Source organism: Pholis gunnellus, assembly GCF_910591455.1.
Source record: "Pholis gunnellus genome assembly, chromosome: 17".
Taxonomy (NCBI): Eukaryota; Metazoa; Chordata; class Actinopteri; order Perciformes; family Pholidae; genus Pholis; species Pholis gunnellus.
In genome coordinates, this window is record NC_136544.1 from 13,168,240 (window position 1) to 13,180,446 (window position 12,207).

At 42.8% G+C, this 12,207-nt stretch overlaps 1 protein-coding gene across 1 annotated transcript in view; it reads left to right on the plus strand.

Moving 5' to 3' along the window:
* The window catches only part of cyth3b (cytohesin 3b), a 30,719-nt gene that overhangs the window by 14,753 nt on the left and 3,759 nt on the right, over positions 1–12,207 (plus strand). Inside the window, exons 2-12 of the mRNA XM_079177701.1 lie at positions 2,736–2,818; positions 3,154–3,218; positions 4,299–4,365; positions 4,486–4,604; positions 5,043–5,123; positions 5,942–6,054; positions 7,149–7,297; positions 7,752–7,863; positions 10,656–10,732; positions 11,403–11,474; positions 11,651–11,805. Of these exons, the coding sequence (XP_079033827.1) occupies positions 2,736–2,818; positions 3,154–3,218; positions 4,299–4,365; positions 4,486–4,604; positions 5,043–5,123; positions 5,942–6,054; positions 7,149–7,297; positions 7,752–7,863; positions 10,656–10,732; positions 11,403–11,474; positions 11,651–11,805 (1,093 nt within the window). The remainder of the gene's footprint in view (positions 1–2,735; positions 2,819–3,153; positions 3,219–4,298; positions 4,366–4,485; positions 4,605–5,042; positions 5,124–5,941; positions 6,055–7,148; positions 7,298–7,751; positions 7,864–10,655; positions 10,733–11,402; positions 11,475–11,650; positions 11,806–12,207) is intronic.

Here is a 12,207-nt window from a genome sequence, read left to right on the forward strand (position 1 = left end):
ATTACTCTGCATTTTCCTCAAAGCTACGAAACACACACACAGCGGGGGGGGGGAATGGTTGCCCAAAACAGATTTGGTCTCCTCAGACAATCTGTCCCATTCTCCGGTCCAGACGAGCTCTTTCAGCCAGAGTAGGAGGGATGGAGGAGTTGTTTTTGCGCATTACAGACGTAGGTTGCCTGCAGGGTCTCTTTGCTCCACAATTACTGCTTTATGAGGCTGTTTAACTGAAGCCAAGGAGACCGAGCAAAGGAGGCAGAGAGTGTGGAGATGTCTGGTATCTGTTCGTACATCACTCTTGAGTCTTTTCCCTTTCTTTGCTGTTTGGCATTGAGAGCATCCTTTTGTGTTGTTGTTTCCTTTCTACGCAGACTTTTTTGCAACTTTACACTTCTTTTTCTTTTATCCCCTTCAGCCCCGCAGACCCTTCACTTGGGCCCCTTACGAACTCCTGTTGCATGGACAAGAAAAAACCAATGGAAATTAATTATTGTGAAGCGTTAAGTCTCCCAAAGAGTCACAAATATGTCATAATGTTTGACAGGAAGATGTGTGTAAAATGATGAGGAGGGTCATGTGATATGATCGAAAGCTCCGAAAACAAAATGGACCTGGCAGGGAAATTGTTTTGTCAACTACTGTCTCTAAGGTCAGAATAAACCTTTTTTTTTGTACATTAATGCAAAGTAAAGGTGTGTTCAGACAATAATGGAAACAACTTTTGGTGTAGGTTCTCGTCAGGTTCTGGTACTTTGCGTGCCATCACGCTGCTTCAAATTTGCCTTGCATTCCATCTGAACACAGTAAGGAGAAAGATATTTTAAATAAATAAAGGAAAGAAGAAAAAAACAAAGGAAAAACCAAAAAACCCTTTGCAGACGTCCAATTCATCCACCCACACAGTCCCAACAACCTCTCTCCCACTTCTACTGCCATTTGCAATCTACGCTTTTATCACATTAGACTTTTCTCCATAGCAGTCAAGCCAGTAAAATAACCTTTTTTTTAAGTATCTTGACAAATTAAGTGTGAGTCATCAATCAACTGCACAATGCTTGGCAGACATGGTATTTATACCCCATTAGTATCTGTTTAAAATGAGCTCTGTTTCTCTCTCCTCAGCCTGCCTAGTTCTCTTTCATCGTGTAGACGTTGGTAGATACGGCGTTAGCATCATGTGTGAAAGAGGAATGATCACACAGCCATCTGGATCCCTGCTCTCTTGGCTGCTCGTTTGTGATAACGTGCGCTCCAAGCCCTCCGAACGTAACAACCTAATAGTCCGTGCTGCCTCTGTCACTTTGTTTTACAGAGCAAGACTGAGGAGAGGGGAGGATTTAACGAGTGTGTGTGAAAGAGCGAGAGATGCAGCAGATAGATAAAGAGGAGAGGAAATAACTTTACTTTTTCTTTTTCCATTATTTACAGTCCGAGGGGAAACAACTAGGGGTAAAACGTCTGAATTGCAAAGCTGCTTAGCGGTATGATTCAGTCGGGGGATTTGAATCTGCTCTCACCCCCACTTCAAGCGCTGGGGTGGAGGCGGGCATAGAGGGAGCGATAGTGGGGGGGGGGGGGGGGGGGGGGGGTGCATGTGTGAGAGAAACGGCGTAGGAGAAGCACAATCTGGTAGAGCTCCATGTGAAAGTGACCTACTTCCTGTCAGCTCTCTCTCAAATGGATTGCTGTTTTTCTGATGTGTTGGGGGAGAGAGGGGGAGGTCCTCCGAGGGGTCGGGGGAGGGTTGACGTGGCGCGGCTAAATGAAAGATAAGGCGGTGGCTCCTGGAGACCTACGGCGGAGAGTGAAATACATGTCACGGTGTGTGAGTGTGTAAACTCCGTATGCATGGCGTTTATATTGTGTACTCACCTGTGTATACTGTGTTTGTGTGCTCATGCAGTAAAACATGCATGTTGCATGAAGTCTCTCTCTGCAGTGTTGTGAGGGCCCGACGACAGTTGACTAATGAGGGCCCGACGACAGTTGACTATCAGAAAGCCAATATTTGAGAGGGCGGGCCTCGCCAGATGCCCGGTGGCTTTTGTGTACATCTAACATCTAACACCTGCTGTGTATTTTAAGTGCATAACCCTGTGTGTACTGTAAAGAAGTGATGTATAAAGGTGGGAAACAAACATGAGATACAAAGAAACAGAGGACAAGAAAATGGCTACATGTACAAACTGTATATAGACATGTACACAAATACATATCATATTCATGTCCTTGAAGCAGCTACAACCAATATAATATCAATAGACAGTTCTTCACTATAATATTCAATACAACCATGCTTATTACTTTCCAAAGAGTTTCTGTTATTACTCCAAACTGTCCCAAGTTGTAACTGTTTGTTAGAGGAGTTCAACAATACGTTATATTGTTTTCTTCATGTTTGCTGATTTGATGAGATAATAAACTCTCCAAAATATAGTCTGAGCAAAGATCTACAATCATGTGGGGAAAATGAAGGAATGTACCGAGTTCACCTTTTACAAACAGATGTCTGAGTGTTTGAACTCCTGTCTGTTAGTGTGTTAATTGAAGTCATGAGTAATGTCTTTGGTATGGATCCATTGGACACTGCCAGGTTTAATAATCCCGGTGACTATGACTGGCTGGTGGGAAGGTGAATTAAATTAATCCATCCTCATAACCCTGTCCCTCCCTCCCTCCCTCCCTCTCTCGCTCACACATGCTCTTTCATTTTCCCTTCTCTCTGTATTTTCCAGTACCCGAGGACCTGTCTTTGGAGGAAAGAGATGAGCTGTCGAATATACGGCGCAGGAAAAAGGAGCTTCTGGATGATATTGAAGTGAGTATTGAAGCAAGAATTATGTTTTTTATTTGCTCCAGCAGCAGAAAGTTCCCTTAAGTGGGGATGGGCAATATGATCCTATTGTAAAATGAGTTATTGAAGTGTTTCACATGTCTGAAGGCTCATCTGATGTGATGCTGATCAAAGTTACATATTCACATGGAACATTACTTTATGTGATTTTGTCCAAATATCAAAAGTATCGAGCGTTTCCTGACGCCTCTGTCCACTGTCAAATAAATGCAGAAATGCCCTCTGACAATGATCCTGTTAAGGTCGTGCAATATTGATTTGAACCATATCACCCATATCTGCTGTTTTCTTCTCTGCAGCGGCTGAAGTTTGAGATCGCCGAGGTAATGACTGAGATTGAGCAGCTAACCTGTGTGGGGGAGAGGTGAGTCCTTTTTTAAAAATAATTATTTAAAGGGTGCAACTAATGAATGTTTTGACTATTGATTAACCCGTCCATTGTTTTCTTGATTAATCGATTCGTGGTTTTGTCTGTAACATGTCAGAAAACTGCCTATCACAGTCCAAGAACCTTGTGTCTAAGAAATACTCCAACAACCAAATATGTTAAATATAATATATCAAATCAGGTAAAGCAGAGAATATTAACATTTAGGAAGCTGGTACCAGTAAATGTTTTTCCATTTTTGCTTCAAAAGGTCAACTAATCAACCGATCGTTGCAGCTCTAAATCGCTTAGTCTGTCAAATTTGAGAAAATATTGTAAAACAGCCATCACCACTTCACATTGACAATTGTGAAGTCCTCAGATCATCATTTTGTCCCCCTCCCAAAAAAAAAAAAAAATTAGCCTTCCTTGTATTTGATGAGCTGGAACCAACATGTTTGCTCGACTTAAATGATTAATCAATTATCAGAACTGTTGTGGATTTATTTTCTCTCAGTTGACTTATTGATTCATTGACTAATCGTTACAGGACGACTCATTCCTTCTTTTTGCCAAATCTGCTCTTCAAAGCCATCGAGCCATGTTGTCGCTTCCGCTGTGAGCCTTACACCTGTCGTTGTGTGTATGTGTGTGTGTGTGTGTGTGTGTGTTAATCCTCTTTGTTTGAGGAGTGAAGCGGGACAGTCCCTTGACTAAACATTAGCCAAACAGTCTGCATTCAGAGGCTTTCATTTGATTGGTCGATGAGGTGGAGTGAGGTTGTGTGTCTCAGGTGCAGCTGGCAAAGGGGCTCCGGCTATTTTGGGCACACAGGAACTGTAGGGAACATGCACAGACACACAGAGGTTGAGATTTCCCTGTGGTGCGCATGCAAAATGTGTTTTTGGAGAAGAGTGACATCCAAATGTTTGCAGGATGGTTTAATCTGTTCATGCACAAGTGCTGCTGATGAGTCACATGCAGCCACGTTTAGCCAGTTTTCCAGTTCTCTCAGGTTAAATCCACTCAGTCTTAACTGTCACATGATGTTTTTGTGTGTTTTTTTTTTTAATTCAGCAAAACCACACAAAGAAACAAACAGATCGCCATGGGGAGGAAGAAGTTCAACATGGACCCTAAAAAGGTCAGGCCTTGCCCTAAACTGACTATATGTGAGAATCAATAACAACATCCCTGTTAAAACAGACCAAAAGAGGGAACTGAAGTGTAAGTGTGCACTCTTTTTTTTTTTTTTTTAAAACAGGGGATCCAGTTTCTTCTGGAGAACGATCTTCTCCAGCACACCCCAGAGGACATCTCACAGTTCCTCTACAAAGGCGAAGGGCTCAACAAAACAGTCATAGGGGACTACTTAGGGGAACGGTGAGCTCTCCAGTTTTCCCTCTGTTTTTCCTCCACCTTTCTTTTTCCTGTCCCCATCTCTCCGTCAGATCTGCACTGCATGTGCTCAGACGATGGCATAAAGCCCCAGGAAATTGGTGGTCAGGATTTATGGAGCAGAGCAGCGGCGGGAGACAGTGCCAGTAACATAACCGAGCGGACATGTGGTTCTTATCGAAGGGAAATCAATGGGGATAGGAGCGTCATAACAACAGGGGTTTCATGCTGCCTGCATGCACAGTGGCTTTCTCTTTGAAAAACATTGGTGCTATGACATGAAAGCATTTACTTTTCACCCTGACCTCACAAGACGAATGTATTAACGTATTAACAGTCTGGCGTCTTGTTTTTCTTTCTGATTCTGTTTGAATGGAATTGAACAGTTAAACATGTGTGACATGTGACCTTCCTCTCCTCCAGGGATGACTTTAACCTCAAGGTCCTTCAGGCGTTTGTGGAGCTTCATGAGTTTGCAGACCTCAACCTCGTACAAGCCTTAAGGTGAGTGAACGACCAAACGTAGCACTGCGGTAAAGAAAAGCAAGGATCAGTGATCTTCGTCCACCAATAAGAATGACGGAGGTGTAATTCGTCCCGTCCTAACATGCTCCACAGCTAGCAGGAGACTCAGGAAAGATGTCACTCGATTAGTCCATACTCGCCCACACAGTCCTGTGAAGATGTCTAATCAGCCAGATTAACTGAAAACACCGGTGTGGGTGTAGAACGGTTTTAACACTATATCGATTCAATTAAATTACCTCGAGTGATGGCTGATGTGAGACATCCATGTTTGTTTTTTTCTTCTGTATTATTAAGTGGAAGGGATATTTTCAACTTTTCCCGAAAGGTTTTCCAATTTAATATCAACTTGAATGTTAACTGAACACTATATAAATTAATTTTGGGTTTTACATTCATGACAGACTTTGGCTGATTTAGACATCCATGTGCATGTGTGGTTTTTAAGGCACTTCTGTATCATTAAGTGTCAGTTCCTCCACTAATCATGACTTGATGTTGATGTGAATGCTATTACGATACCTCTGATTTGAAGTGAACGTGGCAGTACTTGTTCTGAGGACAGCGTCCTGTTTAAGAGTCAATAAAGAGAGTTTTTGTTTATGTTTTAGCCAAATCATTTAGTTTAAAGACTGTTTTAATTCATGATCTTTTAGACTCTCCCTTTCTTAATGTTAGTAATGTAGTTGGGTTTGTGATTTACAGTGAATATCCTCATACTGTAATAGACATTGGCATCAATATTTCATGATCTGTCATTCAATTTTCTCCCTCTCTCTCTGTTCCTGCTGTTGTAGGCAGTTTTTGTGGAGCTTCAGACTTCCTGGCGAAGCCCAGAAGATTGATCGTATGATGGAGGCGTTCGCCTCCAGGTACTGCCAATGCAATCCTGGAGTCTTCCAGTCCACAGGTACCACACACAAACCCACACACACTGCAGCAGACGTATGAGTCAGACTCAACTAGACAGTCCAGGACAGATAATATGGGCCAGCCAGACCACCTCAGTCTCAGATCAATGTTTCTGAATGTCTGTCTTCCCCTAGTAGACATCTGGACCTGTTCGGGCTGCATAAATCTTTGAAATGTGACCACAAGCCTGGAGATATGTTCTAAAACACTGGAAAATATGAGCACTTTCCGACAACAGAGATATCTGCTTTCAGAGAATCATAAATGGACCAACAGTCTGTTTACTCATCCGTTTTCAACTTCCTCACTGATCTCAGTGTGATCGCTATTTGTGTCTCCAGCAGTGAGGATTAAATCGATCACGGGTCAATAGCGGTCATTAGCGCCATCTCGGGCCCCCTTCGCGCTACGTCTGCTCCTCCTGTGTTAACCGAGCGAGTGTCGAGGAGGACGCAGGTTGACGGCTCAGGTCATGAATATTGATGTGGCGCAGTGGTGACACACCCAGACTTAGTTATTGGTCATCTCTCAGGGCCGGTGCACTCAGGGTCGTAAATTACAGTGCAGGGCATGTTGACTGGGGCAGTTAGTGTGTGGATGGATGAGGTGGAGGTTAGCAGGAGTTATGATGTGGACTCACAGGAGCGGTGGGTTTGTATGTGGCGTTGGATGGCTCCACGAGTCTGTGTGTCCCAGAGTGTTGATTAAACTCCCCTTTTTATTAGACAGACGTATATTTTTGTGATGAGAAAATCTATTGATGGATTTCTGTCTTATTCGTCACAAATCATTTGTGCTGTCGTCTCAATGCCTTTATTATAACTCCACTGTGAAGCTCACTGATACACTTCTTGGTTTCACGTTTCAATGAAAATGTTTGAAATTTAAATATAACCCAGTGCATGTTGTCAAGATAGTCGTTATGTTAATATGATATCAATAATTTAGGAAAGACTGAGTAACAAAAGATCAATAGTTTTAATAATTTTCACACTAATCCATGAACTCCAAGCACAACACACACACAGAGTCGTGGGCTTGTGCTGTATCTTATGTCTCCCAGTGACACGCTTTGTATAATTACCTCCACAGACACCTGCTATGTCCTATCGTTTGCCATCATTATGCTGAACACAAGCCTGCACAATCCCAACGTCAGAGACAAGCCCCCCGTCGAGCGCTTCATCTCCATGAACAGAGGGATCAATGAGGGAGGAGACCTCCCGGAGGAGCTACTCAGGGTGAGAGCTTTGGCTTTATTAGTTCGTTAGGTATGACAAATGTATCCAGTGTGGTGTGTGCGCGCAGAAAAAAAGTAAACCTCTATAGCAAAGCAGAGAGTCACGCTTCACTAATTGAGATGCTGCAGCTCAGCAGAATTAGATCTTCTCTCCAGACACTGATGCTAATGATCGTTCACAATCTCTCAAAGAAAAACGCATAAAAGCAAGTTCATCTACCCACATAGTGTAGGTTGATATCTTTACCACAGCACCCGTGGCTTCTTTTAAGTAGAAAAAGCTCCCCGAGTCAAAGAGGAATGAATCATTGTCTCTCACCTTCCGACTTTAAAATAGAATCCGTCAATGTCTTGTTTAACGCACGGTTAATCTGAAAGCTGGGTTGAATGTTTTGAGACAGAAGGTGTCTGGAAGTGTTTCGGTTTCATAATGTTCCTCTCTTTCCTCCGTCCAGAATCTATACGACAGCATCAAGAGCGAACCCTTTAAGATCCCAGAGGATGATGGGAACGACCTGACGCACACGTTCTTCAACCCAGACAGAGAGGGCTGGCTGCTGAAATTAGGTTAGTGCAAGACATCCCGGATGACTTTATTTGGGTTATTGTCCTCACGACAACTGCGGCCTTATTCTCACAGCCGAGGGAGAACACGAGGTGAGGTTAATATCGCTCGTGCTCTCTCGCTTGAGAGTGAGGTATCGCATTTTAGACTCAATGAACTGGAACGGATCATCATACTTTTGTGTAATATTCATACATGTACCTGAATTAACATTAATGTGTTAGAACAATGCTGTTAAACTAAAGTCCAGATGCGTAAAACTCACTTTAGTTATGAACTCGCGTAAAGCCAGATGTGGTTTGGTGTTTTACTGGAACTCTACACCGATCACTACCAATCAATAAAACATGGTTACATACGTTTTATTTCCTCTTCAACGTATCACACGAGGCTAGAAAAAGCAGGTATATGTGTTGTCTAAAGTAGGCATAAGGCGTGCACATTCTCACGGCACAATCGGTTCTCCTAGAAAACATTTCACAGTGTGTGAAAAATAGTGAAGGCATGTTTTATGTGCATGTGCATTGTCTTCGTCTTAATGTAGTTAAAGGAAGGAACACAGTTTTCTGTTTGTGTGCCAGGGATTGGATGTGGTTGTACGCTTTCTCAATGAGGTAACAGTTTTTGGTCTTGTTTCTACAACATTCGTTCACCATTCTTTTCCTGTTTGTTTACACGTGTTTTTGATTTGGACCTCGCTCCGTCGCTCCGCAGCTCACAACACATTAAAGACATTAACATGAAGTCCTTTTTTTTCAACACTTTTAATCGTTGTAAGAGGTTGATTTATTATTGAACATAAAATGTGTAATAGCTTGGATACTGCTTGTCAAAGGTTAAAGGGCAAACGCACTGCAGGTGATCAGTTTTATTACTATGTTCACACACACACACACACACACACACACACACACACACACACACACACACACACACCTGGCTCTGACCTGCACATTCCTCTCACTCTGTGTAACGTCTCTTTAGTCTCATCAAACTAGTGACTACGAATGTAAATAGCCCCATTGTGGCTCACAGACCTAACATGATTACATTCTAGTGCGGTTCCTCCCTGGAGCCATTCCCCGCACCAGTTCTCGCTGTAATATTTCTAATTTAACTCTCTAAAAATAAACCCCGGAGGATGTGAAGGAATAAATGCCTTTTTTCTTTTTTTTTAGCAAAATCTCTCTGTTTTGAGCGGAAATTTGGCCGTGCTAATTCAATAGCCAGAGTCTATTGAAATGAACGGAAACCCGGAGCTTTTATAATTATGTGCGGCCCATATAGGCTCATGTGCAAACAGGAAGGAAACGCTGCAGTGGAAAGTGTTGTTAGGGATGTTAGTATTGAGAGGAACTAATCGGGAATGTTAGGTCAAAGCACACTCATAGGAAATGATCAGAAAGTTCTTGTGCTCTCCATGTCTTCCTGACTTGTGATCCATGTTTTGTGATTGTGTGTGTGTGTGTGTGTGTGTGTGTGTGTGTGTGTGTGTGTGTGTGTGTGTGTGTGTGTGTGTGTTTAAGCTCAGGTTTGCATTTGAATGTCTTTCTCATAGCCTGCATGCACGCAACGCGCATGTGTCTCCCACCAGGAGAGCTTCCTCAGTATCAGCAAGTGGTGATTTCCTCCAACACTGCAGTCACTGCCAGAGGCTGGATTCTGCCTTTAAACTAACGTGCCGGACGTTTGCGTTCGCTCTCTTTCTCTCTTTGCTTCTTTTGGATGTAGTTTGTTAAGTTAACACGTAAGGTGGTGAGTTTGCTCAGGGCGTTGGTGTGTGTGTGTGTGTGTGTGTGTGTGTGTGTGTGTGTGTGTGTGTGTGTGTGTGTGTGTGTGTGTGTGTGTGTGTGTGTGTGTGTGTGTGTGTGTGTGTGTGTGTGTGTGTGTGTGTGTGTGTGTGTGTGCTTACATGTCTGCATGTGTGCTCCTTCAGGGTTGGTTTAGGTGCCACGTCAGGTTCATATCAAGTGCTGTTTGCTCTCCTCTCCTGAGAGCCAGTGTGGTTTTATCCTGTGGCCTTTTTAAAAAATGAATAAGCAAAGTCAGCAATAATTCATTAGTTGCGTAAGTCATCATTTATCAAAGCTGGACGTGAGGAGAGATAGTGGTGGTTGATTGTAATCACATACTACTCATTGTTCTTCAAACTGGCTTGCCTGCGTTTTTCAGAAAGTGAGTTTTCTTGTTATTGCATTTGAACATCCGCCCACAGCAGCATTACCTTGAAACACTGTGTTTGAAACATGGAGAGAAATATTTATTTTTGAAAAGCCTGAAAACAAAAGAAGCACACAAACATTTAGTATAGTTTCAGTGCAGGGTTGAACATATACATATATATATATATACACATACATTGATGTAAAACCACTTTAGATCAGACAAACCTTCAATGTTATTAAGTAAATTAAGTACAAATGTGTGTCTAATTTCCACATGACACGATCATGTGATTAAAAGAAGCCTGTTTTTACACAGGAAATTGAATTACAGCAATGAACTAATGCACAAACATGTAGAAACAATAATTTAGGATGCATCGTTTGGTCTTTTTTTCCTGATTTATAGCCGGCTTAAAGGGCTGAGGTAGCAGCAAAATATCCACACAATACTATTTCATAATATCCATGTCATGTTTCCACAGTCGTACAGAAGAATAAGAAAGCGGAGTGGATGTTGGTCGGCTTCATTAATGAGTGTCACATCCCCGCCCTTTGACCCAATGGGAGACAGCCAGTCTGTCACTTTGGCCTTTGTGTGACTTCCTGTCTCCTCTTCCTCTTCCTGTCAGGGGGCCGAGTGAAAACCTGGAAGAGAAGGTGGTTCATCCTGACTGACAACTGCCTCTACTACTTTGAATACACAACAGTGAGTGTCGCACTAAGATGATGTTTTGCTCAGTAACGTGCCTCTTTGCAAGCACACCTGCTGCTTTCTGTGTGTGTCTACAGATGAAAAATACGCTTCATTAATACTGTCTGGTATCAAATCCAGTTCGGTGGAAGATTCAGAATTTAGGGCCATAACAGATTCTCTCTATTTTCTTTCTTTATGCTTTTCTCCACCGTGTGTGTGTGTGACTGTCCGTGTCGCTCTCTGTACAAATAAGTTCAAATGTGCGTCGTTGAAGATCTTTATCATTGCCTCCGTGTCCCTGCTAGCTGCTGCATCAGCACTGTTCTCTCTCTCTAGCCTGGTATTATCCTTCAGGACACCCTCATTATGTCCCGTCCTCTGGTCTGACTCCTCCACACACACATTATCTGCTCCATTAAAGAGCAGTGAGGAGGGGGTTGATTTCCATGCTAGCAAAACATTTATCCTCTTTACCCGACCTCACACCTCTACGTTCCTCTTTCCTTTTTCCTTTCTGTCGGCTTCTTCCCTTCTCGTCTTCTTTTCATACGAGTCTTAAATGCACCGCTCTCTTCCTCCTGCCTCTTTGCTACTTTTCTGATTTATATATTTTGTTAGTTTGCTTGCTCTCTTAGTATTTACTCAGTTGTTTTTCCTCCCTCCTCTCATGTTTCTCCTTCAGGACAAGGAGCCTCGTGGGATCATCCCGCTGGAGAATCTCAGCATCAGGGAGGTGGAGGAGCCAAGGAAACCTGTGAGTGTCGCCTCAATAGAGATCTCACCAGTAGATCACACGTCAAGTATCTTTTCTCCTCTGTTACCGTGTTTGTTAGACGTGTACATTGTAAGTACATTTCTTGGTCAGGTGTGCAGTCAAATCTCACAGTAGCACATCACTGATGCCCTGCTCTCTCTCTCTCCGCTCCCCAGAACTGTTTTGAGCTGTATAACCCCAATCACAAGGGCCAGGTGATCAAAGCCTGCAAGACGGAGGCGGATGGGCGTGTTGTTGAGGGAAACCACGTGGTGTACAGAATATCAGCTCCCACGCCAGAAGAGAAAGAGGAGTGGATTAAATCTATCAAGTAAGACTCATCGCAAGGACGCGTAAAGCAAAACAAAGTTTGAAATGTTGCAGAGAGTTAGCTGAGAGGGTTTATTTACCATGGTGTGTTAATAAGTGAGCTTTAGAGGTGCTGGTATGCAGATTTTGTTCCAGTCCATATGCTAAGCTAACCTAAGCTAACCTGCTGTGGGGTAATATTTACCGTACAGACAGCAGGGTATCAATCTTTTCATCTCATGCTCTGTATAAAAGCAAAAGCTATTTGTTTTCCTTTAATAAAGGTCTTAGCCTAAATGAAAGTTATTACATATATTAGCTGCGGACATAAACCTGTGGAAAATGTAGATTTGGACAAAGTCTGGCTCATGGAGTATAAGAAAAATATTGATGTAGAAAAGACCCAGGAAATATACTGACGTGA